At 55.0% G+C, this 19,422-nt stretch overlaps 10 protein-coding genes across 10 annotated transcripts; 4 read left to right on the top strand and 6 right to left on the bottom strand.

Annotated features, from left to right (window-relative positions):
- Positions 1-482: 482 nt before the first annotated feature.
- Positions 483-2,549, bottom strand: C8Q71DRAFT_89855 (uncharacterized protein). The gene is made up of 2 exons (XM_047928776.1): positions 2,287-2,549; positions 483-2,226 (listed from the first exon to the last, which is right to left on the bottom strand). Exon 2 carries the CDS (start codon positions 2,193-2,195, stop codon positions 618-620), a length of 1,578 nt encoding a protein of 525 aa, XP_047778034.1. The 5' UTR covers positions 2,196-2,226; positions 2,287-2,549; the 3' UTR covers positions 483-617.
- Positions 2,550-2,933: 384 nt separating this feature from the next.
- C8Q71DRAFT_762945 (uncharacterized protein) lies at positions 2,934-5,130 on the top strand. The gene is made up of 8 exons (XM_047923966.1): positions 2,934-3,228; positions 3,304-3,483; positions 3,537-3,614; positions 3,673-3,738; positions 3,795-3,935; positions 3,994-4,010; positions 4,064-4,337; positions 4,388-5,130. The coding sequence occupies exons 1-8, from the start codon at positions 3,139-3,141 to the stop codon at positions 4,643-4,645; spliced, it is 1,104 nt and encodes a 367-aa protein (XP_047778033.1). The 5' UTR covers positions 2,934-3,138; the 3' UTR covers positions 4,646-5,130.
- Positions 5,131-6,690, bottom strand: C8Q71DRAFT_811139 (maintenance of mitochondrial morphology protein 1). The gene is made up of 7 exons (XM_047926057.1): positions 6,288-6,690; positions 6,114-6,230; positions 5,960-6,055; positions 5,758-5,895; positions 5,540-5,704; positions 5,308-5,480; positions 5,131-5,248 (listed from the first exon to the last, which is right to left on the bottom strand). The coding sequence occupies exons 1-6, from the start codon at positions 6,573-6,575 to the stop codon at positions 5,358-5,360; spliced, it is 927 nt and encodes a 308-aa protein (XP_047778032.1). The 5' UTR covers positions 6,576-6,690; the 3' UTR covers positions 5,131-5,248; positions 5,308-5,357.
- Positions 6,691-6,756: 66 nt separating this feature from the next.
- On the top strand, positions 6,757-8,573 carry C8Q71DRAFT_762941 (tubulin-tyrosine ligase). The gene is made up of 4 exons (XM_047923965.1): positions 6,757-7,443; positions 7,493-7,585; positions 7,636-8,115; positions 8,175-8,573. The coding sequence occupies exons 1-4, from the start codon at positions 6,808-6,810 to the stop codon at positions 8,472-8,474; spliced, it is 1,509 nt and encodes a 502-aa protein (XP_047778031.1). The 5' UTR covers positions 6,757-6,807; the 3' UTR covers positions 8,475-8,573.
- Positions 8,574-8,605: 32 nt separating this feature from the next.
- On the bottom strand, positions 8,606-10,112 carry C8Q71DRAFT_762939 (uncharacterized protein). The gene is made up of 7 exons (XM_047923964.1): positions 9,903-10,112; positions 9,779-9,814; positions 9,623-9,718; positions 9,520-9,567; positions 9,128-9,467; positions 9,003-9,068; positions 8,606-8,947 (listed from the first exon to the last, which is right to left on the bottom strand). Exons 1-7 carry the CDS (start codon positions 10,043-10,045, stop codon positions 8,846-8,848), a joined length of 831 nt encoding a protein of 276 aa, XP_047778030.1. The 5' UTR covers positions 10,046-10,112; the 3' UTR covers positions 8,606-8,845.
- A 17-nt stretch (positions 10,113-10,129) lies between these two features.
- On the bottom strand, positions 10,130-11,594 carry C8Q71DRAFT_762935 (uncharacterized protein). Its single transcript, XM_047923963.1, has 5 exons — positions 11,293-11,594; positions 11,189-11,236; positions 10,790-11,135; positions 10,674-10,739; positions 10,130-10,618 (listed from the first exon to the last, which is right to left on the bottom strand). Exons 1-5 carry the CDS (start codon positions 11,376-11,378, stop codon positions 10,517-10,519), a joined length of 648 nt encoding a protein of 215 aa, XP_047778029.1. The 5' UTR covers positions 11,379-11,594; the 3' UTR covers positions 10,130-10,516.
- A 278-nt stretch (positions 11,595-11,872) lies between these two features.
- On the top strand, positions 11,873-12,738 carry C8Q71DRAFT_762932 (RNA polymerase). Its single transcript, XM_047923962.1, has 4 exons — positions 11,873-12,092; positions 12,155-12,390; positions 12,458-12,492; positions 12,546-12,738. Exons 1-4 carry the CDS (start codon positions 12,008-12,010, stop codon positions 12,652-12,654), a joined length of 465 nt encoding a protein of 154 aa, XP_047778028.1. The 5' UTR covers positions 11,873-12,007; the 3' UTR covers positions 12,655-12,738.
- C8Q71DRAFT_762929 (uncharacterized protein) lies at positions 12,732-13,523 on the bottom strand. Its single transcript, XM_047923961.1, has 4 exons — positions 13,437-13,523; positions 13,362-13,377; positions 13,171-13,304; positions 12,732-13,108 (listed from the first exon to the last, which is right to left on the bottom strand). The coding sequence occupies exons 1-4, from the start codon at positions 13,452-13,454 to the stop codon at positions 13,031-13,033; spliced, it is 246 nt and encodes an 81-aa protein (XP_047778027.1). The 5' UTR covers positions 13,455-13,523; the 3' UTR covers positions 12,732-13,030.
- Positions 13,524-15,458: 1,935 nt separating this feature from the next.
- Positions 15,459-16,066, top strand: C8Q71DRAFT_908085 (uncharacterized protein). The gene is made up of 4 exons (XM_047928981.1): positions 15,459-15,580; positions 15,637-15,652; positions 15,707-15,840; positions 15,891-16,066. The coding sequence occupies exons 1-4, from the start codon at positions 15,563-15,565 to the stop codon at positions 15,963-15,965; spliced, it is 243 nt and encodes an 80-aa protein (XP_047778026.1). The 5' UTR covers positions 15,459-15,562; the 3' UTR covers positions 15,966-16,066.
- C8Q71DRAFT_908084 (uncharacterized protein) lies at positions 16,067-19,373 on the bottom strand. Its single transcript, XM_047928980.1, has 2 exons — positions 17,693-19,373; positions 16,067-17,627 (listed from the first exon to the last, which is right to left on the bottom strand). The coding sequence occupies exons 1-2, from the start codon at positions 19,007-19,009 to the stop codon at positions 16,497-16,499; spliced, it is 2,448 nt and encodes an 815-aa protein (XP_047778025.1). The 5' UTR covers positions 19,010-19,373; the 3' UTR covers positions 16,067-16,496.
- Between the last annotated feature and the right edge of the window lie 49 nt (positions 19,374-19,422).

Genomic DNA, 19,422 nt, shown 5'->3' with positions numbered 1-19,422 from the left:
AGCACCTCTCCCGAATGTATACAAGTTCCTCGCCTACCAAGGCATCTTTAATTTGACAATTTGCTTCTCGTCGTCGAGTCACTCCCTTATTCCGTGGTGATCTGGGTTTGGTGTCGACACCGCAACTGTGTGTATCTTGCACCAAGCACCATGCATGTTCTCGATTCTCGCGAAGTGAAGAACTGATCCGACAACGTGTTTACTATCATGGCAGCGCGGAATATTCAGAGGCAGGGCCATGCTGGTCGGGCAAGTATTGGCGTCACAGGCGGCAGACAATTTGCATATGACCTTCAAGATACCAAGCTCCAGGTGTTCCCAACTGCGGCTGTCTGAATTACTCGAAGCTGATCACGTAGTATATTGACACGGGCACTCACCGTGATCCCAACTTCATTCTGGAGGTGAACGTTGAACGTTGAACGTTGAACATTGAGTTACGCCAATGATCGTGTACATTACAGGGCATACCAATGCCTTACGGACACACACAACACTTCGTACCGATGCGGGGTCAATGATCATCTACATGGGGGAGCCTACTAGATGAGACCGTGTTTTAATGAGATTGAACTGTGATTTATAGTGACTTGATCCTGGCTTGAGCTTGAGCTTGATCACTCGCCATCGACGTCTGGCGTCGCTGCAAAAAGGGCTCGAAATGCCTCCGGAACATGATCGACACCAAAGTCCTGCCGCACGGTCATCAAGTAATACATGTGAATTCCACAGTCATTGGCCAGCACCCTGAGACCCTCATCCGCGTTGCATGCATCGATGAACGGTGGCAAGTCGCGAAAATGGTCCGGGACTCGCGGCTCTCGCGGAAGTTTCGTCCGTTCGCGCACCACACGCAGCTTTGGGCAGACATCCTTGTGAGGGGTCCTCGTATTTCTCCAGGCGCTCTTCTGACACTCCCGCGAGCAGTAACGCAGGACGCCGCAACCCGCACATCGGGAGAAGGGTCGTCCCGCGGTGGCGAAGGTCTCGTTGCATTCGGGAGCGCAACAGTGCCGCAGCCGGGCGGCCCAGCAAAAGCCTTCGAAGGCGGTGCGAAGAGGGTCTGCGAGGAAGGCGTCCGTCTTTGCTCGCATCCGGAGGATATCGGGGTGGTACTCCAGTCCGTCATCTTGAGGCCTGTAACAGTAGAGCCTCGCAGCAAAGCACGCAGATTGGATGGAGAATCGTTCGATGATTTCGTTCGTGAAGAGAATTGTGCCGTTACGGAAGGACTGTATCTCTTGGCGGATGACGGTGCAGACTAATAGTAGGCCGCAGTTCACCAATATGGTTGAGCCGTTTTTCTCCCCGGACATATTCCAGGTAACAAAGTGTGCAACGTCCCGCGGATTCCGTTCCCCTTCCTCGTTGATCTTCGAGCAGAACATCAGGATGAGGGTGATAGTGTGAAGCCAGCCCGTTTCCATATCCATCCTGACAGGCCTTCCGAGGGTCTCGTTACGCTCTTTGAGAACATAGCAAACGAGGGCGGAGATCCGCAAAGCCCAATCGGGCTCGAACTGGAGGATATGACGCAGGACAGGTCCTCCAAAGAGGGAAAGGAACTCCATGACAACCAGAAGGGTGTCTTGGAATCTGCTATCGCGGCACAATCGGAAGGAAGCAACGTATCCTTGCATCGACTGCTCGAGTCCAGAGGGAACGAGCTGACTCGCACCCACAGGCCACAGGCGACATTCAGCGTGCTTCTTCGCATTCCTCTTGAGGCCACCCGATGCGGCTGCTCCGCTGATTGTCTTTGTCTCGACTGCGTGATTGAGGATACCGCCCAAGTGGCGAACGAGCGCTTCCACGAAGTCCCTGAACGTGAACTGGCGAGCAGGCTTGAACCGGTGCAGCCGTGCTACCAGTGTCCTTGCCGCCCCCTTGGCCGACGGAGCCGGACATGCACACACAGAGATGGACGCGGCGAGCTCCTCGAGCTCCTCCTTCGAGCGTAACGTGCTCAAGAAGGTGACGCACGCAGTCAAGTATGCGTGGTGTGTCTTGCGTAAGCTCTCGTAGCCCTCGAATTGAGGCGGGAAGAATGGCAGGTCTAGCGCGAAGAGCTCGTAATCGCGCCTTCCATCCAGGGCGTGAAGGCATGCGCAAAGGACTCGGGCACAGTGAGTTGGACGTGCCGGGTCCTCCATGCAAGCTGTAAAGAACCGCGCGATTTCGTCTGTTCTCGACATGCTGTCACGGTAGCGGTGAACCGAGAGTCCACTGGACACCGCGTATAAGCTATCGCGGTCAAAAACCTGCAACTTTTAAGCGGGTGCTCACCTTCGAGCAAGAAAGAAGAGCGAAGGGAACCCTCTCTGCCAGTGCGCTTACCTGCGATTGCTGTGGGCGGGCGTGGGACTGATGCGGAGCACATCACGGCAGCGGCGACTACTGTCAGTACAGTCTTAACTTAACCGAGGTGACGGTGGCGTCAGTGCGGCCTGCCATGATTAGGGCGGCGGTGTCACCCGGGTCCCGCTCTGAAGATCTGATCGTCTGCACTCACGTCTGCCAGAACAAATAATGTGTGCGTTGGAAATACCCGTACACGCTCAGGAAACATCGCTCACCTCCGTAGTCTCGCGAGATGCGAGTCTGCGCGACCTGTATGAATGGCGTTTAATCACTTGTTCAAAGCCATAATACTATTGCCGTACTGTTCAGTGTCCCCGCCGCGGCACGATGTACATGTAGTAGTAGTCGCATATGATCAGCATCGAAAGGTTCAATTGCTGCTGCCGACCTCCACGTTTCATTGAGACTTTGACCGTTGAGTAGCTTGACTGCCTGACTGGCAATGGCTGCTGTGCTCTGAAGAGAAAGGATGCCTGTCATGAGTTAGAAGACGCTTTCGGTGACGGAGTGGGCCACGAGTGGGCCGCCGGAGTTGGCACTGGCAGTGGCTGAAGCGCCGACAACGTGTTCCATGACGTCCGCCCGAGCTTAGGCAAGACCCTGACTAGATCCGTAGTTTGAGAACATGCATTCAGGATCATATCTGTGCTTCCGTGCACACGAGGTGTACTTGGAATGACCGCGAATTACTCTTATGTAGCAGCTGCGCACTGGTCAGATATCGCCCCCTCACCTGGACCGGTACGACCACCGTGACCGTCCTACCGTCTACAGACCATGGACATCACCAACGAAGTGATTCTGGCGATGGCCAACGAACTCAAGTGTCTGAGACAGCAATTGAAAGAGCAGACCGGTGGACAAAAGGTAAGCATATCCTACAACACTGGAGACCTCCCTTGGACGGAGTGTCCTGACACGTCCCTACGATAACTTGCACAGGACGAGAATACAGAACAGATGCGCAGCCTTCAACACGAGAACGAAAAGCTTCCGCTCGAATTGAATGGTGTACGATCACATTCGCCCGCGAGCTCGCCGGAGCAGCTCTCGTCGTACGAATCACTCCGGAGACAACTGAACGAAGCGTTGCGTGAACGAGATGAAGAACTCAGCATGCATGTAAGCTGGACAGTTCGTTGTCGGGAAACCGACTGTGACTGAGTCCCCGTCAGGCAGAAATAGTGAGGAGCATGAAGTCAGAACTGTCCGTACTGAGGAACCAATACGAGGAAGTTAAGGTGACTCTGGGGGTACAATCTCTTTCGTCCGCTGGACCGTTTGTCAAGACCTGATGCTTTGACCATTTAGGTCAAGCAAGATTCGGCTGGGAACAAGCATCGCTCCCCGGGGGTGTCACCCTCGGACACAGACAGTGTAGGGACACTTATCCGACCGCTGCGGGACTCTTGATGATGACTGTATGGTACCAGCAGGAAACTATCGATGACGGTGAGGACGTACTGAACCCCCTTACCTTCCTCGAGCTTCAGGACGGTGGGAAGAGCGAGCGGCCGTCTCTCTGCATATACGAGAGCCCTGCAGGTTTGAACCTGTGGGCAGCCGTGCGCAAGGTAGGTACACCTCACTCTGTGCATACATAACCACACCTGACGGGTTTCCTACCCATAGGAACTTCCGGACCCATCGTGAGCATCATGAGCTTCGTGCCCCAGATACCCGCTGATTACCAGTTCACCAGTATCCTCGACGGAGTTCTGCATGTCAATCCGGACAGCATCATCTGGCATCGCGATGGGGAAAAACGCTGTCTCCTACTTCATGCATCGCGGCGTTTCAGTCTGTCCAACAAAGATGTGTGGAAGTCTGAGGACTGCACGCTGACACTCGAGAAGGGCGCTGCACGTCAATTGCTTTGCAAATCGGCGGATAAAGCATGGTCATACGGCGGCATGTACTGCTGTGTTGGCATCTGGGACATATCTGAGGAAGAGCTACGTCCGCTTCATCCGAACGTACGTCCATCTGCTTTTCGGATCCATCATTCAATCTAACAAAGGCTTAGCACACCCTCATGAACGCAATCGTACAGCGAACCACAATGTCAGGCTCGAAAGGCGGAAGTGCGACGCATGTGGGGAAGCTGATACGGGAACTGTATCGCAGCGGGGCCCTTTCCATCCGGTGCTACGGCATGGAGCTGGTGAGGCGAGATGTGGCCCTTGACAATGCGTTGGAGAGTTGTGCGATCCACCGCGTGGACAAGAAACGTGGACTGGACGAGGAGGAGGGAAGTTCCCGAAAGAAGCAGAAATCTTCGTAATGGCAGTGGTACGTACGCATTCTTGGAAACCTTATGTTCACGCGGCCCCGTAGATATCGCACAGAGATTCCATGATTCATTACTTGGAGGTAGTTGTTAGCTAAAGCTGCAAGTCTACTGTTCAACGCGCTCGACAGTCGTAGATGTCGAAACCAACTCTTCTGAAATGGCGATTGTTTTTCGTGACATTATAATATATACGGATAAGCTACATGGATCTTTCTGGAGACCTACGAGAATACACAATTTGTAGTACTACGACATCAGCATACGAGCTCGAATGCTGATAACGCTGCAATCCGCCTTACGACTTTGCATTGGACATCGTCAACAATGCCTCCCACTCAACCGTCCCTCGGCTGGGGTAGGATCGCGCCAAGTTGTGCGTGGCACTGGGCACTGAGCGAAAAACCAGCGCGAACGCGACTCAGCAGGGTTGTCCTCCCCCGAGGCACCCAGTACAAACCGTGCATCCAACCGAGTAACCACATACTTACGTACCTGAGCTTGCTGTAGGACCAAGTGTACGGAGCTACCTGCAGGCTCGTCAACACGGCGTATTTGTTGCTGTACAATACTCCATCCATTAATACACTGCGCGTTCTACGCCATGAAGTCAAAGCGTCAGCCTCATCTCAATCAAGATCGAAAGGTTCACTGACCTACAATACCCTCGTACAATAGTGGAACATATCATGCTGAGTCTAGAACATTAGTTCACAGGCAAACCGTTCAACTCGCGTTCTTTCTTGATGTCCTCCTTGACCTCGTCCACGCTGGCGAGTCCCGGAAGCACGATTTTGAACGTCCCTTTATCTACGAGGGCTCGTCGTATCTGCACATGTGCAGAGCAGGTCAGCGAAGTACAGACGCACGCAAGGAGGAGCAGCGCACCTGGTTCGTAATGAGCTCGTGCAACTTCGGCACGTCGGCTAGTTTCGCCCGACTGCCCATAAGTGACTTCGTCTGAAGGTTCAGCGTGAAGTCGGTCTCAGGAGATGGCAAGGCAATAGTGAGCGTGGGATGCGGTGAAAGGGGCTGTGGCGGCGTTAAGCATATCTACGGGGCGTATGTCAAGAGTCGATGAATCGGCGTGAAGATGAGTCTCTTACCGTAGCGGAGAAAATTGAAAGGGATATTGTGAGTGAGACTGGAAGTCGAGCGAATGATGTGAACGGGTAGTTGAACAGGACGGAGGTAGAAAGGGATATCGAAATGGTATCTACGTAGTCCATGTCAAGTTCAATGGCCTAACACGCAAGGGAATGACCGCTTCAGCTGTGTGCAGTTGGAGTGCGTAGTGCAACGACGTACGGGGTCTGCGGTTTGCGAGATGGAAGGCTTTTGACGTGCCCGGGACAAGCGTGGGGCGGAAATACCCAAGTCGACAGAATGGACTCTGATGGGGTCCTGTTATATGCAGGCAATCATTGAGCTTGAGAGGCCATCATTGTGCATGACTACTTACCAGGAACCCTGGTGGACGTGCTCTGTTCGCGAATTCTTCCACTCGCTTTCGCGCGACTTCATCACCAGCAACGCCAGACAACCCATCACGGAGTTTCACGCGATACGAGTCTACCACCTGTAATTGTTATCACGTTGGTATATGCTAGCCTATTTGGTGAATACTACAGCGTACCTGCCGCAGGACGCCGTTGAGCCAGTCTGCGCTCTCCGACCTGCCTGCTTCCGTCTTCCCACTTTTGTCCAGGCCCGAAGCCAGCCGCTCGGCAAGGAGGGCAATATCCTCATCCTCATCTCTCTCGAGTTTTGGTTGGTACGAGGACGCACGGTAGGAGCGATCCGCGACGGTGTCGAAGAAGAGGTACTTGAGGATGAGGATGAGGAGGAAGAGAATGGAGAACTGCCCAAGAATCAATCCCTGCGTAAAGGTCGGCTGGAGACTGAAGATGTATGCATTCCCCATCCCGCACGTCGGTCGAGTGTGGGCTGGCGAGACGAGGATGTGTTGGGACGGATGGGCATGCGACGGGGATGCGACGGGGATGGAGGTGGCTGGCTGGGCGTGGTGACGATCACTCGTCCGCCGCGTCTGTCGCGGCGGTCCGCCGGTGTGCATCTAATCTTATCTCCCTCCCGCCGATCTTCAAATTCGCTTCGTCCTCTGTCCAGTGTCCTCCGACTCTCGCTCGTACGCGATGGAGACTTTCACTGCCCTCGTATCCTGGCCCTCTGCGCCGTTGACAAACAGGCTCGTGCGGAGGGCACTGTCGACTCTGGACCAACCTCCCGCCATCGTTGAGTGTCTATCCGAGCAGCTCGCGTCTTCGCCGGGGAACCTACTTCAGTGGTCGACATACGATGCTATCAGCCACGACCTGTCCCATCTTTCGCCCTCAGGATCGAAAGTTCTCTCCTCATCGTACATTATCCGCAAAGCCCTGATTCGCAAGCACTACCTCTCTCGGTGCATCCGTAATTATGTAACGAAGCACACCGACTCTCCGCTGCAGCACGCCGTACCAAAGACGTGGGATATAGACCTTAGCTTCGCCGACGAGCTGGACGAGATGTGGAGCGACGACTTGTACGACCTCGGTATCGAACTCCAAAACGAGGACACGAAGAAATGGTGGATTCTGAAGCCCGGCATGGCGGACCGTGGCATGGGCATTAGGCTGTTCCACACCAAGGACGAATTGACACAGATATTCGAGGCGTTTGAGCCGGAGTCGGACGAAGACGATGAGGAAGGGGATGATATCGCAGATGCAGGCTCCACAAAGCCAGACACCGCGGTTTCAGCCTCTCAGTTGCGGCACTTTGTTATACAAGTGAATCGTTACTTCGCTCATTTATCTCTTTGCGCTGACACCGTGTTAGGAATATCTTTCGAAACCCTTGCTCATGGACCCTGTGGAGGTACCAATGGATGACAACCCCAAGCCTCAGCCTCAGGATCTACATGGGCACAAAGTCAGCTTTACTACGCTCGTGCCTGCGCAAAGCTGCTCATGCTGGACTAGTTCCACCTTCGCGTCTACTGTGTTGCATCCGGGGCCCTAACGGTCTACATGTATACCCGCATGCTCGCACTCTTCTCGGCTGTGCCTTATACTGCCCCGGGGTCCGCATCGGAGAAGTCGACGGCGGACTACGTGAATGAGGATCTTGCGGCGCACCTCACGAACACTTCTTTGCAGACGGACCGTGGAGAGGCCGGTGTGAGGTTACTTGACGAGCTCATCGGGTGTCACGTCCTCTCTTCCCCGGTGGCGACGGCTCAGCCAGCACAAGCTCGACCGCGACAGCCCAGGCCTCCACGAGCAATGGGAGAGATGATGGGCGCTGAAGAGCTGCGAGCAGCAAGCAAGGCCCAGCAGATGCCTCCGGCACCACAGTTCGAACAGTTGTCGGCTGCAGATGTGGAGGATATCGAGTCACAGATTGCAGAGGTCCTGGGCGAGACCTTCAAGGCAGCACTTAGCATGAGTGTTCACTTCCAGGTGAATATTTCCCCAATGTCTGCTTTCCGTCCAGTGTTCAACACTGATCCACTGCACAGGCTCTCCCCAATGCCTTCGAGCTCTTCGGCGTTGACTTTCTCGTTACGCACGCCGATTCACCCACCGCCAAGCGGAAGTTCCAAGTGTACCTGCTCGAGGTCAACTCCGAACCTGCGATTGAGTTGACAGGTCCGCGATTGACATGGATCCTGGAGGACCTCTTCGAGGCCATTGGAAAGGTTTGTGTTGGGCCGAGTTTTGGCGGCACTGGCGGAGAGGCGGAGTGGGAGGTAGGCGAGACGAGGGAGGCATTGAGAAAGTGCTTGGATGTCGAGGTGCGGGGACCGCGAGGATGGTAACGATGCTCGGTACAGTAGCAAAAGCTTGTACAATCCCATCTCATCTTGCGCACCCTATGAAATAATGCGTCGACTCAATGTAGCGCTCCTCAGCCTAAATGGGTGCACGTATTGTGATTATGCGCTACGAGGTAAATCATGGATCTAATTACAGCTACAGCGTCTCGACATCGTGGCGTCGGCTATTATACACAGAGAGGACAGAAACGTAGACACGGGACAGGGTAACTTGGAACAGGAGGCATCGGGACGGCCTGATTCTACGGTTGGTATGAAGTTGTAACATGATACACGGGTGGTCGAATGAGCTGCGGGTTGATGGTCATTACTTTCATCTAGCGTTACCGTTGTAGATTCCAATGGCTCGATGATCAAGACTGGGCAGGAGACCAGGGCTCAAAGATGGGGGACCAGCCTCCACCATCCATCCCATTCTTCAAGCACAGCTTCCAGAAACTCGGGAAGAAGGACGGCTAGCAATATATGCATCACGCTCAGCAATATTCCGATCACAGAGCTTGTACCTACATAGCGACTGAACTTGTCCTTGTGTTCTTGCCACAGAGGTATCGGTTGATAGGCCGGTGAGTTTTTCTAGGTATGATGAGAACTGATGAGATTACGAGCGCCGCGACGCAGAGGTGATGGCCGACCTTCATGAACGCTTCCTCAACAGTCATATTCTCATCCGGCTCGAGCTCGTATGCCATCACAAGAGCGCAGCCAATGGCAGCGGGAAAGTCGTGCTTGAGTTTGTCCGGGCCCTTGATGAAGTTAGGGGGTCGCCCGTCGCGGACCGCACCAGGCACAGGCTTGCATCTCTCGGAGAGGAGCGTGACTGGGAGGATCTGGGCATCCACGAACTTGTACATGGTACGAGGGCTCGTCCAGGTTTCATTCTTGCGGAGCGTCATCACAAGGAAGTGAGTCTCGGCCTTGCCGAAGTCGTTCAGCAGGTCCATTGCTTGCCAGCAGGCTATGGTGAGCGTGTCTCTGTAATGGTCTGGGTATGTGAGTCTCAAATGGGCTAGAAGGTAGCGCAGACTCGTTATGCGCTTGGCCCCAGATAGCCAGGTCTTGAAGCACTTCGATTCTGTAGAGCATATGTCATTACAAGTCGAGTGCGTTCGGATAGGCGAAGTGCACACCTCGTACGAGCGGCTCGACCTTTCTTGCCCTTCGAGCCGTCGTCGTTGACATTCGTAGTGGTAAAGCCGAGCGCGCTATCGCGCATATATACAGAGCTTTCCATCACAGAAGTCAGTAAAGGGGTTCCAGATGTACGTCACTCTGCTGTAGCGTACCAGATTCGCTTGTGTTTCTTCCAATCTGCGACCTGGCTGGGACAAGTTGAAAGCCTCAGAAAGACGTCCCGTCATAGCATATATGGAGCCGATTTGTATGGTAGTTCGATCTGCAAACTCTCACCACTCCTTAGAGCAGTACGGCGCACTGCGGCAGTTTTGGCAACGCTTCAGAGTCTCCCCGGGTGCCGCCGCCTTCTGACAGGCGGCGCAGACGGTGTTGCCCGGCTTTGGGAGAACCGAAGCATCGGATAGAGAAGGGCTCATATTGGAAGGTTTCGAAAGCAGGTGATACAATAATGAGTGCGAAAGGCGGAGGTACGGCGAGATGATGAAGGCCGAGGCTGGAGAAAGAGATGCACCGCGCGCGCGACGCGTCTGTGGCTATCAATTCGCGTGGGTGGCGCAAGGAGACACTTTGGCGCCCATCCCTGCCAGTAACTCGATCAACTTGAAGCAGGCCGCAGCGAGTACATATTGCAGCAGATATGCACAATGGCGCCTCGGCACTGTCGGGACACACGTTGTTATACGATGACATACATGGGGCAGAAGGGAATGTGGTAGAGCGAAAAGGTTGGATGCGTCACGATGGGTATGGTACAGAGGGAAATTGTTAGTACAGTTTATGACACGAATCGAAGGCATGATACACAATATGTTGCATTCTCTTTGTAGACTTCGTCGCTGCCAGCATCATCGTTCTTTAAGAAATGTAGTTCAGGCCTCAAGGCGCCTTCAGGACTGGGCCGCAGGCCAGGGCCTGAACACGGGGTCCCAGGCACCGCCGTCCAACGCGTTCTTCAAGCTCTGCTTCCAGAAGCTGGCGAACATCTGCGGCTGTGAGCATAGGCGTCAGACTCAGCGTCGCGATTAATATCGCAGCGCAACCTACGCGGCGGCTGAATGAGTCCTTGTGCACTTGAAACAGTCCTAGCGGTTGCAAGGTCGGTGTGTTTTTCTGAAGATTTTGTGTTGGTCATAGCACACGAGGACGACATGATATCCCACCTTAAGTACCGCTTCCTCGACAGTCATGTTCTCATCCGGCGATAGCTCGAATGCCATCACGAGCACGGACCCGAGACCACCGTCAGCGAGGCGCCTTCGCTTGTCCGCTCCTAGAACTTGATCAATGACATCCACGGGGTGCTCGTCGTAGGCGTCCGCGACGGTCGCGTACTTCTGGGCGACAAGTGTGAGGGGAAGGACTTGCGCATCCACGAGCTTGTACATGGCGCGGACGTTCGTCCAGTCCTCGTTCTTCCGGAGAGTGACACCCAGGAAGTGCGTGTCGGCCTTGCGGATGTCCTTCACCAGATCCATGGCTTGCCAGCAGGCTATAGTGAGCGTATCTCTGCGATAATTTAAGTGAGCTGATGCCGGCTGAGCTAGAACATGAAAGCGGACCCGTTGTGCTCCTGAGCCCAGGTAGACATGTCTTTCATCACATCAGCCCTATACGATATACGTCAGTACGATTCGAGTAGGCTCGGATGGGCCCAAGTACATACCTGGTACGAGCACCTCGGCCTTTTTTGCCCTTCGAGCTGCCCCCGCCCGCGTTCATAGCGGTGGAACCGAGCGCCCCGTCGCGCATGTATACATAACTTGCCAACCAAACCTCGTCAGTAGTGTCGCATATACAGCTTAATTTGCCATATCACACCAGATCTTCTTGTGTTTCTTCCAATCGGCGACCTGACTGGGACAAAGGATCAGAACAGTGTCTCGTAACAGCATGCCATTGAAAGAGCCTCTGACTCAAGTTCATGCTTGTTGTAGCAACTTACCACTCCTTGGAACAATAGGGCATGGTACGACACTTCTGGCAACGTTTCAGAGTTTCTCCGGGTGCCGCCTCTCTCTGGCAGACGGCGCAGACGTGTTTGTCTGGCTTAGGTACGCCCGAGAGACCAAAGTGAGAGGGATCCATATCAGAGAAGTTCAGATGGAATGAATGAAAAAAGAAAAATATCAGAATGTCGGAGGCACAACGGACTACGAGAGGTGGTAGAGGAGAGAAAGGCGGCGAGTACTGCGACGCGTCTGTGGCTGAAACGGGTCGCGCGGGTGGCGAAAGCGCTTAAATTATGGCGCTCAGCGAGATCTCCGCACGATCGAGCAGACTTACATAGAGTACTGCGGGCGCTTCACTGTTCAACCGTTCACAGTCGTCTTCAGCTCTACCGGACCAACGCCTTCTCACAATCACGGTCTCCCTCTGATATGTCCACGAACACATCAAACATCGTCTTCGATGACATCTTCACCATCAACGCCATCGACAAGGAGGGTAAAAAGTTTGACCGAGGTGGGCTGCAACAAGCTTGATTCGTTGAATTTCACAGAGGGCTGACCATGTACGCTTTGCAGTGTCGCGGCTATATGCCCACTCCAAGAACTACGATATGGACTTCACATTAGATTACAACGTCGAATTGTACCCACTACAGAAGGACGAGTCGTTCGCACTCGCACTCGCTTCTTCACTTGCGCGGGGACCGAATACGTCTGGCGAGGAGGACGAGAAGGACCGCGATGTGTGGAGACCAGACGGGAAGGGTAGGAGAGGGCTAGAAGATGACTACGAGTATGTCATGTATGGAAAGGTGAGCGCACTTTACTTCTAAACGGCGCTGAGGTGTGAGGGTCTCGACGGCTAACATTCTGTTGCAGGTGTACAGGTTCGACGGCGGTTCGCAAGAGATTGTGTATGTTTCTCACATGTCCGTCTCCTCTTGAAGCTTACATTGTGCCCCTGCAGGACTGTGTACGCGTCGTTCGGGGGTCTCTTGATGTCCTTGACGGGTTCGTTCCGGCACCTAACAAGCATCGTGCTCGGCGATCCTATATACCTCCTTCTGCGCAAGTAGACTGTCCTGCTCTGTCGTCGCTATCGCTATGTGTTCCAGTAGGTTATATGATATGGTTGATGTATTGCACCCATTTGCATTCGAGTTAGCTCCGAGTGCAGGATCCGCGAGAAGCAGACCAAACGGATTATAACGGCTCGACTTTGCTGCGGATCAACTCCCGAACCTCTTGGAGACATCTCTTCTGACAGACTACTGCAAACCCTGTGAATCTGACGTCTCACAGGCCTGCAACCTGTATAACTACAAATACATCGGCGCATCACACGTTACGCGGTGAGGCACGCTAAGTTAATGTACATCTATGATACAGCTTCTGATATCCTCTGCGACAGATCAAACCGAGGCGACGAGCCAACCCGAAGGCGACAGCAACTCAAGAAGTTAGGTCCTCAAGAACCTGGGAAGAGTGCTCCTTCGCCTCGTCAGAGACGTTCGGGTTGGAAAGAGCGGCCTAGAGATGGTACAGTAATGTCAGTGGGACAAGTCAAATCAAACGCGCAACGCAGGACGAACCTTGTGGCCGATGGCGACGTTGGCCTCATGTGCCTCGCGAGACTCGAGTTCGCCGCTGTCCTGCATCGAATCAAGGCGCTCGGCAGCGCGCTCCTTTGCGTCCACAGAGACGTTGGGGTTGCTGATGGCAGCCTCTACAGTTAGAGGTCAGTACACACTGTTCAGGTGGTTACAGTGATCATTGTACTGACTCAAGCCGCGGGCGACCTATAGACATTCGGTCAGAAACTGCTCGAGACATGCACGACAATGGAAATACGACTTACATTCCCGGGGTTAGCCATTATGGAGAGAGTTGAAGTTGGTGAGTGAAGTGAGTACGCGTTGATGTGTGAGGAGCGAGACGATTGACGAGTTATTGGCCGGTAGGAGACTCAACGACTGTCCTCTTATCCTCGCACCGAGCGCTATTCCGTGGCTACAGCTTGCGTATGCGATTACGTCACTTTGTCTCGGTTCTGTTGCGCCCATTGTCACAGCCTTCGCAGGAGCTACGTTATGGTCGATTCGTTGGGCCATGGAGACCACCGCGAACGGAAAAAGTGATGTCAAGTCCACCGTCAGTGCGGTCACGTGTGCGAGTCTCCAGGCAGCCTCTACGCGAAGTGACCCCACCGACTCCCCGCCACCGAGCCACCATCCCCACTGTTTGATTCGCGCGTCGGTGGCCTTTTTTTTAAGATGCTCTGCTACTTTGTGCCGCCGCCCATCCATACCCGAGGTCCAGGCTCCAGCCAGGATCTTCTGAGCGTTATTTTCGCGCGAATTCGAGTCTCGAACTCGACTCCTCGCCAGTGATGCGCTCATTCGTGACGCGTGCCTCCGCCGCCATGTCGCGCTCAGCGAACCATACTTAGACTGGGGGCGCGTAGTCATATGCATTATGCCCGCCAAGATTCTGAGCAATGCCAAAGATATCCCAGCGACTTGTCAATGCCTTTCGAGGTGTTCCCTGGGCCGTAATATGATGCGCGATACGCCTACGCTAATAAGCCAACGCTAAGTACTTCGTACGCGTTCTCCTAGGATTCTCGATGACTACTTGTGCCGTCGCGTTACTTGTAATGCCCCACAAAGGATTGTCCCTGCGCGAAGGTCGAGAGGAAGCACGTCGAAATGCGCGCAGCTAACTTAGTACAATGGCGTCGCGCGTCAACCCTTCTGAATTTCAAGCCAGTACATCAGGAGTATTTGGCGACGCTGAGCTGCACATATATGGCTCGTACTTACTTGCGATACAGCCGCCAGCCTGAGCCGCATATGTACAACGTCCAGGATCATCCATCTGCCATTTGAAAGAAGGTTGGGTGAGACAAGTCTAAGAGAATCCCGCGTGGTTTATCGAGCTATACGCAGAAGCTTCCGCATATTTTCTCCTTCACCTGGTCTGCGAGTCGTAAGTAGGTATGTATCTGACTCATATCACTCTTTCGCCGTCCAACCTTTAGCCGTCGCGTCGAAGGCGAAGGGATGGGTGGCGAGCGGACGCTCATGTCGTACATCCTACCTGTAGGCGCGAGTCGCTGTGACCCATGTCGTCGCACCAGAAGCGGGCAAGCTGAATACAGGTAACGCGTCGGCACGATGACGGTGTAGCGGGCGGACATCGCGTCCATGTTGCGTCCATGACATCATCCTTGTCGCGCGATCGCCGCCAAACCACGGTGTTGCATCCCAAAAAGGCAAGCGACGTTGAATCGAAGCTCATCCTCGATGACGGATGGTGTGCTTCACCTGGTGTCGTCAGCCCCTCCCAAACGTATATAAGACCTCGACGATGCGTCTCGACGCCCCAACGACTTGTCTCGTACCACCATCTCCACACTTACAGTCGATTGCAGAAATCATGGCACTCGCGGATTTTTTTCGACGCGCGCAATGACGCGTGTGAATCTTCCGACCCAAAGTTCCGAGCTTCCTTACCAGTGTCTCTAGCTATGATAATGCAGCATAACTTCGCTTCTCTGTTCTGGAAATGACAATAACACTACCAGATAAGTCCCTGGTCATCATAGCAGTGAGGTTTAATGGAGAAAAATACGGCAATGCGTAGAACTGGGTTCTGTTACGCGGTCTATCCAATTGTGGTAATAATGCACGTGATTGTTCTGTGCTCGATACGCCAGACTTCTTATTGCGCATTCAGCTCATGGATCCTCCTTTTTTATGTCATAGACCTGTTCCAAGACACATAGAGTAACATGTGGTAGTGTAAATTGCTGTAGTTTTGGTAGAATACATGAGAGATTCGTCATTCGACGACTCGGAAGATGGGCCGGAAGATGCGTGGGAACTTCAGTCGGAAGGTTCACGCGCGTGTCGAAAAATTCTGTGAGTGCCAACATATTCGCAATCGACTGTAAACACCACTTTCACCCGAGCTTATATCACAATGGCCAACCCCGGAAACGTATGTGCTACTGCTGCACCCTCTGACACAACGCTGACATACTCTCTTGCATACAGGTTGCCCGTGGTCTCAGTAGGATGCTTGGCTGCTTGATCTGACACGCTCACTGACTCGCGCTTATAATAGAGGCGGCGGTCTCCAACCCTAACAACTCTGAGGAAGCCAAGGAGCGTGCCCAGGCTCGCCTCGATGAGATGGAGCAAAGCGGAGAGGCCTACGGGACCGAGGCGCACAACGCCCAAGTGAGGCAGGGCCACAAGGTAACAACCAATGAGACGAACGTGTTGAACGCCGCTTACATGTCATGCAGGCCGCCACGAACAACCCCAACGTGTCGGACGAGGTCAAGCAGCGCTCTGCCCAGGCCATCTCTAACATGAATTAGAGTGCGAGTTCGTAGCAACGGATTGTAATCGTTCCGAGAAACTGTACAATATAATGAGTTTGATTGATGTGTATTGAGATGATAAGTCTGAGGATACCAACGAGAGACTGAAGACATTGGATGACCGGAGTAGTGTGCAAGAGACGATTGAATATAGGGTTGGTACTGGGTCCAGACTACTACGTGTGCAAACAACAACACAGCGAACTGTACTAGGATAAGTACTCGTGCAAATGATTTTAACGAATGACGGATGTTGGGTGCGTATCAGTACCAGAGAGCATATGAGTAGCGGGTATACTAGCGGCAATTACACCATGCGACATAGGATGAAGAATAATATGTAGTGGCGAATGGTATGATAAGCAGCCGAACGACGGTTGCCACACAAGCAAACCGTGTCGACAATGATAACAAATTTCAACGAGAGACCCGCAGATGTCCACCATGAGATTTCGTACGGCCACTCACCAGCAGGGGTGAGACGACGCCGGTCATTATTAATGTCGAGATGAAGCATGCTGTCGAGATTCACCTCATCCTCCGGAGTTGGTCTAGCACCGCCTCCATATCGAGCTCCGGCCTCTTTTCACGTCCAAGCCTGAATGGGCGCGGGAGATCTGCCGCGACCTCTACCGTGATGTCCTGCCGTTCTTGGGACATCGAGCGTTCGGGCTGATGCTGCAGCGGCAACGACGGCGTGCTCGACATCTCCTTGGACCCGAACGACGACAGTACGTCCTGCCTGGGCGTCTTCGGGCGGCCCTCGTGCACGGTGTGCGCCATGGAATGCGGCCCAATTGAGAACGTCGGCGATGCGGGCGGACCGTTCGCGAGCACGTCCGTGAGGTCGCGCGGCGCGACGCCGAAGAAGCGCGACAGCTTCGCTGCACGGATCCGGCGCGCACGGAAGTTCTCCGGGGGCGGGCTCACCGCGTCCTGGCGCTCGCGCTCGAGCTGCTCTGCGTCTACCCTCGCCTCACTCGTCGGCAAGGGGGGCAGGGACGGGGGCGAGGGGACGAGGTCGGAGAAGGGCGCACTGGGGTTGGCGGTGATCGAGCTCACGGGCAGCGGTGGGAGCGGTTCCGAGATGAAGGGCGCCTGCGAGTGCAGCGAGTGGCTGCGCGAATGGCTGCGCGAACGGGAGTAGGAGCCGGCGGAGGTGGATCGCGGGCGGGCGCTAGATGAACGGCGAGAGACAGGTGTGCCGGGACGCGAATGCACCGACGGGCGTGAGGGTGATATCGAGGTCCCCGCTGCGCCTGTCGGGGCTTGCTCGGTTGCGGGAGGTGCCGCATCTGTTGCGGCGTGTGGTTCGGCCTCTACTTGTGGCTCCGGTTCAGCCTGAGCGTTGTCCTTAGCCTCCACTGGTTCAGCCGGGACGTTCTCCTTGACATCCTCCGGAGTGCCTTGTCGCGACCCGTTCAACCCTTCAGAGGGGCTGAAGACCAGGGGCGACGGAGGCTCGGAGTTGGAAGATTGAACGGAGTCGCGTAGGCGACGGCGAATGCTGATGCTAGACGTGACTGAGGTGAAGGTAGCACGCGAATCGCGTCGGTTCTCGGACACAGTCGTGAGGATGGAGATGGTGTCGATCATGTCGTCCTTGATCCTATGTGAGCGGACCTGGAAGAGCTCCTTGGGTGGTTTGTCGCCGAAGAGCTGCAGTAGCACGCGTCGAACGTTAGTTACGACAGTTGTAGACTTGGAAAGGACAGGACACTGACCTGCATCATCTTCTTCGCCCGTCTGACATTCAACGCATGCTGCTTCTCGTCCACCGGCTCTTCCACCTCATCCGCGCTCTGACTCAGATACGAATCCACCAACTCGTCGGCCGCGTCGGGCCTCAGCGTACGTTTCGACGATGTTGCTAGCGCGGAGCGACTCTTCTTGAGGCGCGACGGGCCGCCCTTGAAGGGCTCCGGTGAGAGGTTGCGGAGATCCAGACTGAGTCGTCGTGAGCTACGCGATGTCTGCGCGCGACGTAGGGACAACGATCGCTGCGAAGGATTCGTAAGGAGGTCGCCGTCAAAGACAGGTATGGCCCGGGGCGACGGTGAGCGACGTCGGATGAGAGGCGGTGCTTGCTGAGACGAAGACGAGGAGCCGGAGGGTTCCTGTTGGTGTGGCGACACGTCTGCTGGGGCTCTGTCCTTGGAAGCCCTCGTGGCTTTTGAGAGGGACGACGTGGAGGACGCGAGGCGAGCGTGAGACTTCTCACCGGTGCCGTCTGAAGAGATGTTACGAAAGCGTTGTGAGACCGCGGTCGTGGGTACCTCGGAGACGGGAGACGGTGGCTCTTCCTCTTCCTCAATGAGCGACGGTGCTTTGGACGGAACGAGCGACTCGGAGTAGAGCGCGCTGCTCGTCTCGGAGGGGGGCTGGCTGGTCTCCTCGCGTGGGGCGAAGATAACTGGGGACAAACTTCGCTCGCCCGGCTCTGCAATATGAGGATCGGGCGGTGCCAGTGACGACGGCAAAGCTGCTATAGAACGTGCGCGTTGCACCCCAACAGACTGACCAGTCGCATGCCCGCTGGGCTGATTGCCGACTGTCGCGCTGCGCTTAAGCGATCTCGGACGCGGCTCGGAATCGAGGAACGAGGTGGTGGATGGGGATGGTGAGGGCGGAATGAGCAGGCCCGGGGACATTGTCATGAGCGAGTAGGGATCCTCGAGCATGTCGCCGACGCGTGGGCGCTGCTTGGACTTGGACTTGTCGTCCGCGTCGCGATTGAGTTTCTTGACTTTACGCGCGAGCCTCATATTTTGCAGGCTCGGCTTGGGCAGGAGGAAGTGTGCGGACAAGGGAGAGTGCGGGGTACGAGGGTAGCTTGTGTCGTCGGTGTCCCTGGAACGGGTGGAGGCAGCTGGTGGCGCGGGTGTGGGGGTCCTGTCTACGCGCCGTTCATCGCGTGCACTGTCCGTGGGGTGTTGTGCAGCGGGTTGGAGAGGTGGCTTGGAGGTGAACCAGGAGGAGCTAAGGAAGGAGAACGTCTTGCGGTGGGAGTTGCGCGCAGGAGTGTTGACGTTGTCGGACATGGCCCGCGTGAGCTGCGAAAGGAGAGCCGTGCGTCGGTCGGGACCTTCTGGTCTGCCAGTGCTAAACAAATGATGGTGAAGGCTAGCCTGATTTAGCCTGTACGGTTACCGGAATGCCGGGGGCGGGCCAATGGGGGCGCAGAAGCTTGTCGCACGAGGGTGACGGTCGGTGTCGTCGTTGTGGGTGAGGAGCACAGTGCCGGCGGGAGGTACACCGCGGCGAGGGAGCCGGGGGCGGCGGGGAGGCTTGCCCGGCAGCAGCAGGCTGATATTTGGCTGATCTCGCTGTGATCCCCGACACGCCACGCATCACGACGCGGTGCGACGATGCGACCTCCGCGTTTCTGCGACTTGTCTCGTTCTGTCCCAGCCTGTCAATGTCTCTCACACGCCACCTGCCTGCGCCTCTCCCC

The sequence above is a fragment of the Rhodofomes roseus genome (genome assembly GCF_022264815.1).
Source record: "Rhodofomes roseus strain CIRM-BRFM 1785 chromosome Unknown C8Q71scaffold_12, whole genome shotgun sequence".
NCBI lineage: Eukaryota > Fungi > Basidiomycota > Agaricomycetes > Polyporales > Fomitopsidaceae > Rhodofomes > Rhodofomes roseus.
This window is presented reverse-complemented; position numbering and strand designations above follow the sequence as displayed.

Excerpts from the sequence above, each read along its gene's own strand:
- C8Q71DRAFT_762945 (XM_047923966.1), top strand. The coding sequence starts at position 3,139 with ATGGACATCACCAACGAAGTGATTCTGGCGATGGCCAACGAACTCAAG. Across the intron at positions 3,229-3,303 it reads AGCAGACCGGTGGACAAAAG|GACGAGAATACAGAACAGAT; the intron begins GTAAGCATATCC and ends TAACTTGCACAG. Across the intron at positions 3,615-3,672 it reads AAGTTAAGGTGACTCTGGGG|GTCAAGCAAGATTCGGCTGG; the intron begins GTACAATCTCTT and ends TTGACCATTTAG.
- C8Q71DRAFT_762935 (XM_047923963.1), bottom strand. The coding sequence starts at position 11,378 with ATGCGCGACGGGGCGCTCGGTTCCACCGCTATGAACGCGGGCGGGGGC. Across the intron at positions 11,237-11,292 it reads GGCCGAGGTGCTCGTACCAG|GGCTGATGTGATGAAAGACA; the intron begins GTATGTACTTGG and ends TATATCGTATAG. Across the intron at positions 10,619-10,673 it reads AGGACTCATTCAGCCGCCGC|CCGCAGATGTTCGCCAGCTT; the intron begins GTAGGTTGCGCT and ends CTATGCTCACAG.
- C8Q71DRAFT_762932 (XM_047923962.1), top strand. The coding sequence starts at position 12,008 with ATGTCCACGAACACATCAAACATCGTCTTCGATGACATCTTCACCATC. Across the intron at positions 12,391-12,457 it reads AGTATGTCATGTATGGAAAG|GTGTACAGGTTCGACGGCGG; the intron begins GTGAGCGCACTT and ends ATTCTGTTGCAG. Across the intron at positions 12,493-12,545 it reads GGCGGTTCGCAAGAGATTGT|GACTGTGTACGCGTCGTTCG; the intron begins GTATGTTTCTCA and ends GTGCCCCTGCAG.
- C8Q71DRAFT_762939 (XM_047923964.1), bottom strand. The coding sequence starts at position 10,045 with ATGAGCCCTTCTCTATCCGATGCTTCGGTTCTCCCAAAGCCGGGCAAC. Across the intron at positions 9,815-9,902 it reads CCGTACTGCTCTAAGGAGTG|CCAGGTCGCAGATTGGAAGA; the intron begins GTGAGAGTTTGC and ends AACTTGTCCCAG. Across the intron at positions 8,948-9,002 it reads AGGACAAGTTCAGTCGCTAT|CCGTCCTTCTTCCCGAGTTT; the intron begins GTAGGTACAAGC and ends ATATATTGCTAG.
- C8Q71DRAFT_811139 (XM_047926057.1), bottom strand. The coding sequence starts at position 6,575 with ATGGGGAATGCATACATCTTCAGTCTCCAGCCGACCTTTACGCAGGGA. Across the intron at positions 6,056-6,113 it reads CACGTCCACCAGGGTTCCTG|GACCCCATCAGAGTCCATTC; the intron begins GTAAGTAGTCAT and ends TGCATATAACAG. Across the intron at positions 5,896-5,959 it reads TCTCGCAAACCGCAGACCCC|GCCATTGAACTTGACATGGA; the intron begins GTACGTCGTTGC and ends CTTGCGTGTTAG.
- C8Q71DRAFT_762941 (XM_047923965.1), top strand. The coding sequence starts at position 6,808 with ATGGAGACTTTCACTGCCCTCGTATCCTGGCCCTCTGCGCCGTTGACA. Across the intron at positions 7,444-7,492 it reads TGCGGCACTTTGTTATACAA|GAATATCTTTCGAAACCCTT; the intron begins GTGAATCGTTAC and ends ACACCGTGTTAG. Across the intron at positions 8,116-8,174 it reads GCATGAGTGTTCACTTCCAG|GCTCTCCCCAATGCCTTCGA; the intron begins GTGAATATTTCC and ends TCCACTGCACAG.
- C8Q71DRAFT_89855 (XM_047928776.1), bottom strand. The coding sequence starts at position 2,195 with ATGTCGAGAACAGACGAAATCGCGCGGTTCTTTACAGCTTGCATGGAG.
- C8Q71DRAFT_762929 (XM_047923961.1), bottom strand. Across the intron at positions 13,109-13,170 it reads ACGTCGCCATCGGCCACAAG|GCCGCTCTTTCCAACCCGAA; the intron begins GTTCGTCCTGCG and ends TACCATCTCTAG.
- C8Q71DRAFT_908085 (XM_047928981.1), top strand. Across the intron at positions 15,841-15,890 it reads AAGTGAGGCAGGGCCACAAG|GCCGCCACGAACAACCCCAA; the intron begins GTAACAACCAAT and ends CATGTCATGCAG.
- C8Q71DRAFT_908084 (XM_047928980.1), bottom strand. The coding sequence starts at position 19,009 with ATGTCCGACAACGTCAACACTCCTGCGCGCAACTCCCACCGCAAGACG. Across the intron at positions 17,628-17,692 it reads GGGCGAAGAAGATGATGCAG|CTCTTCGGCGACAAACCACC; the intron begins GTCAGTGTCCTG and ends GTGCTACTGCAG.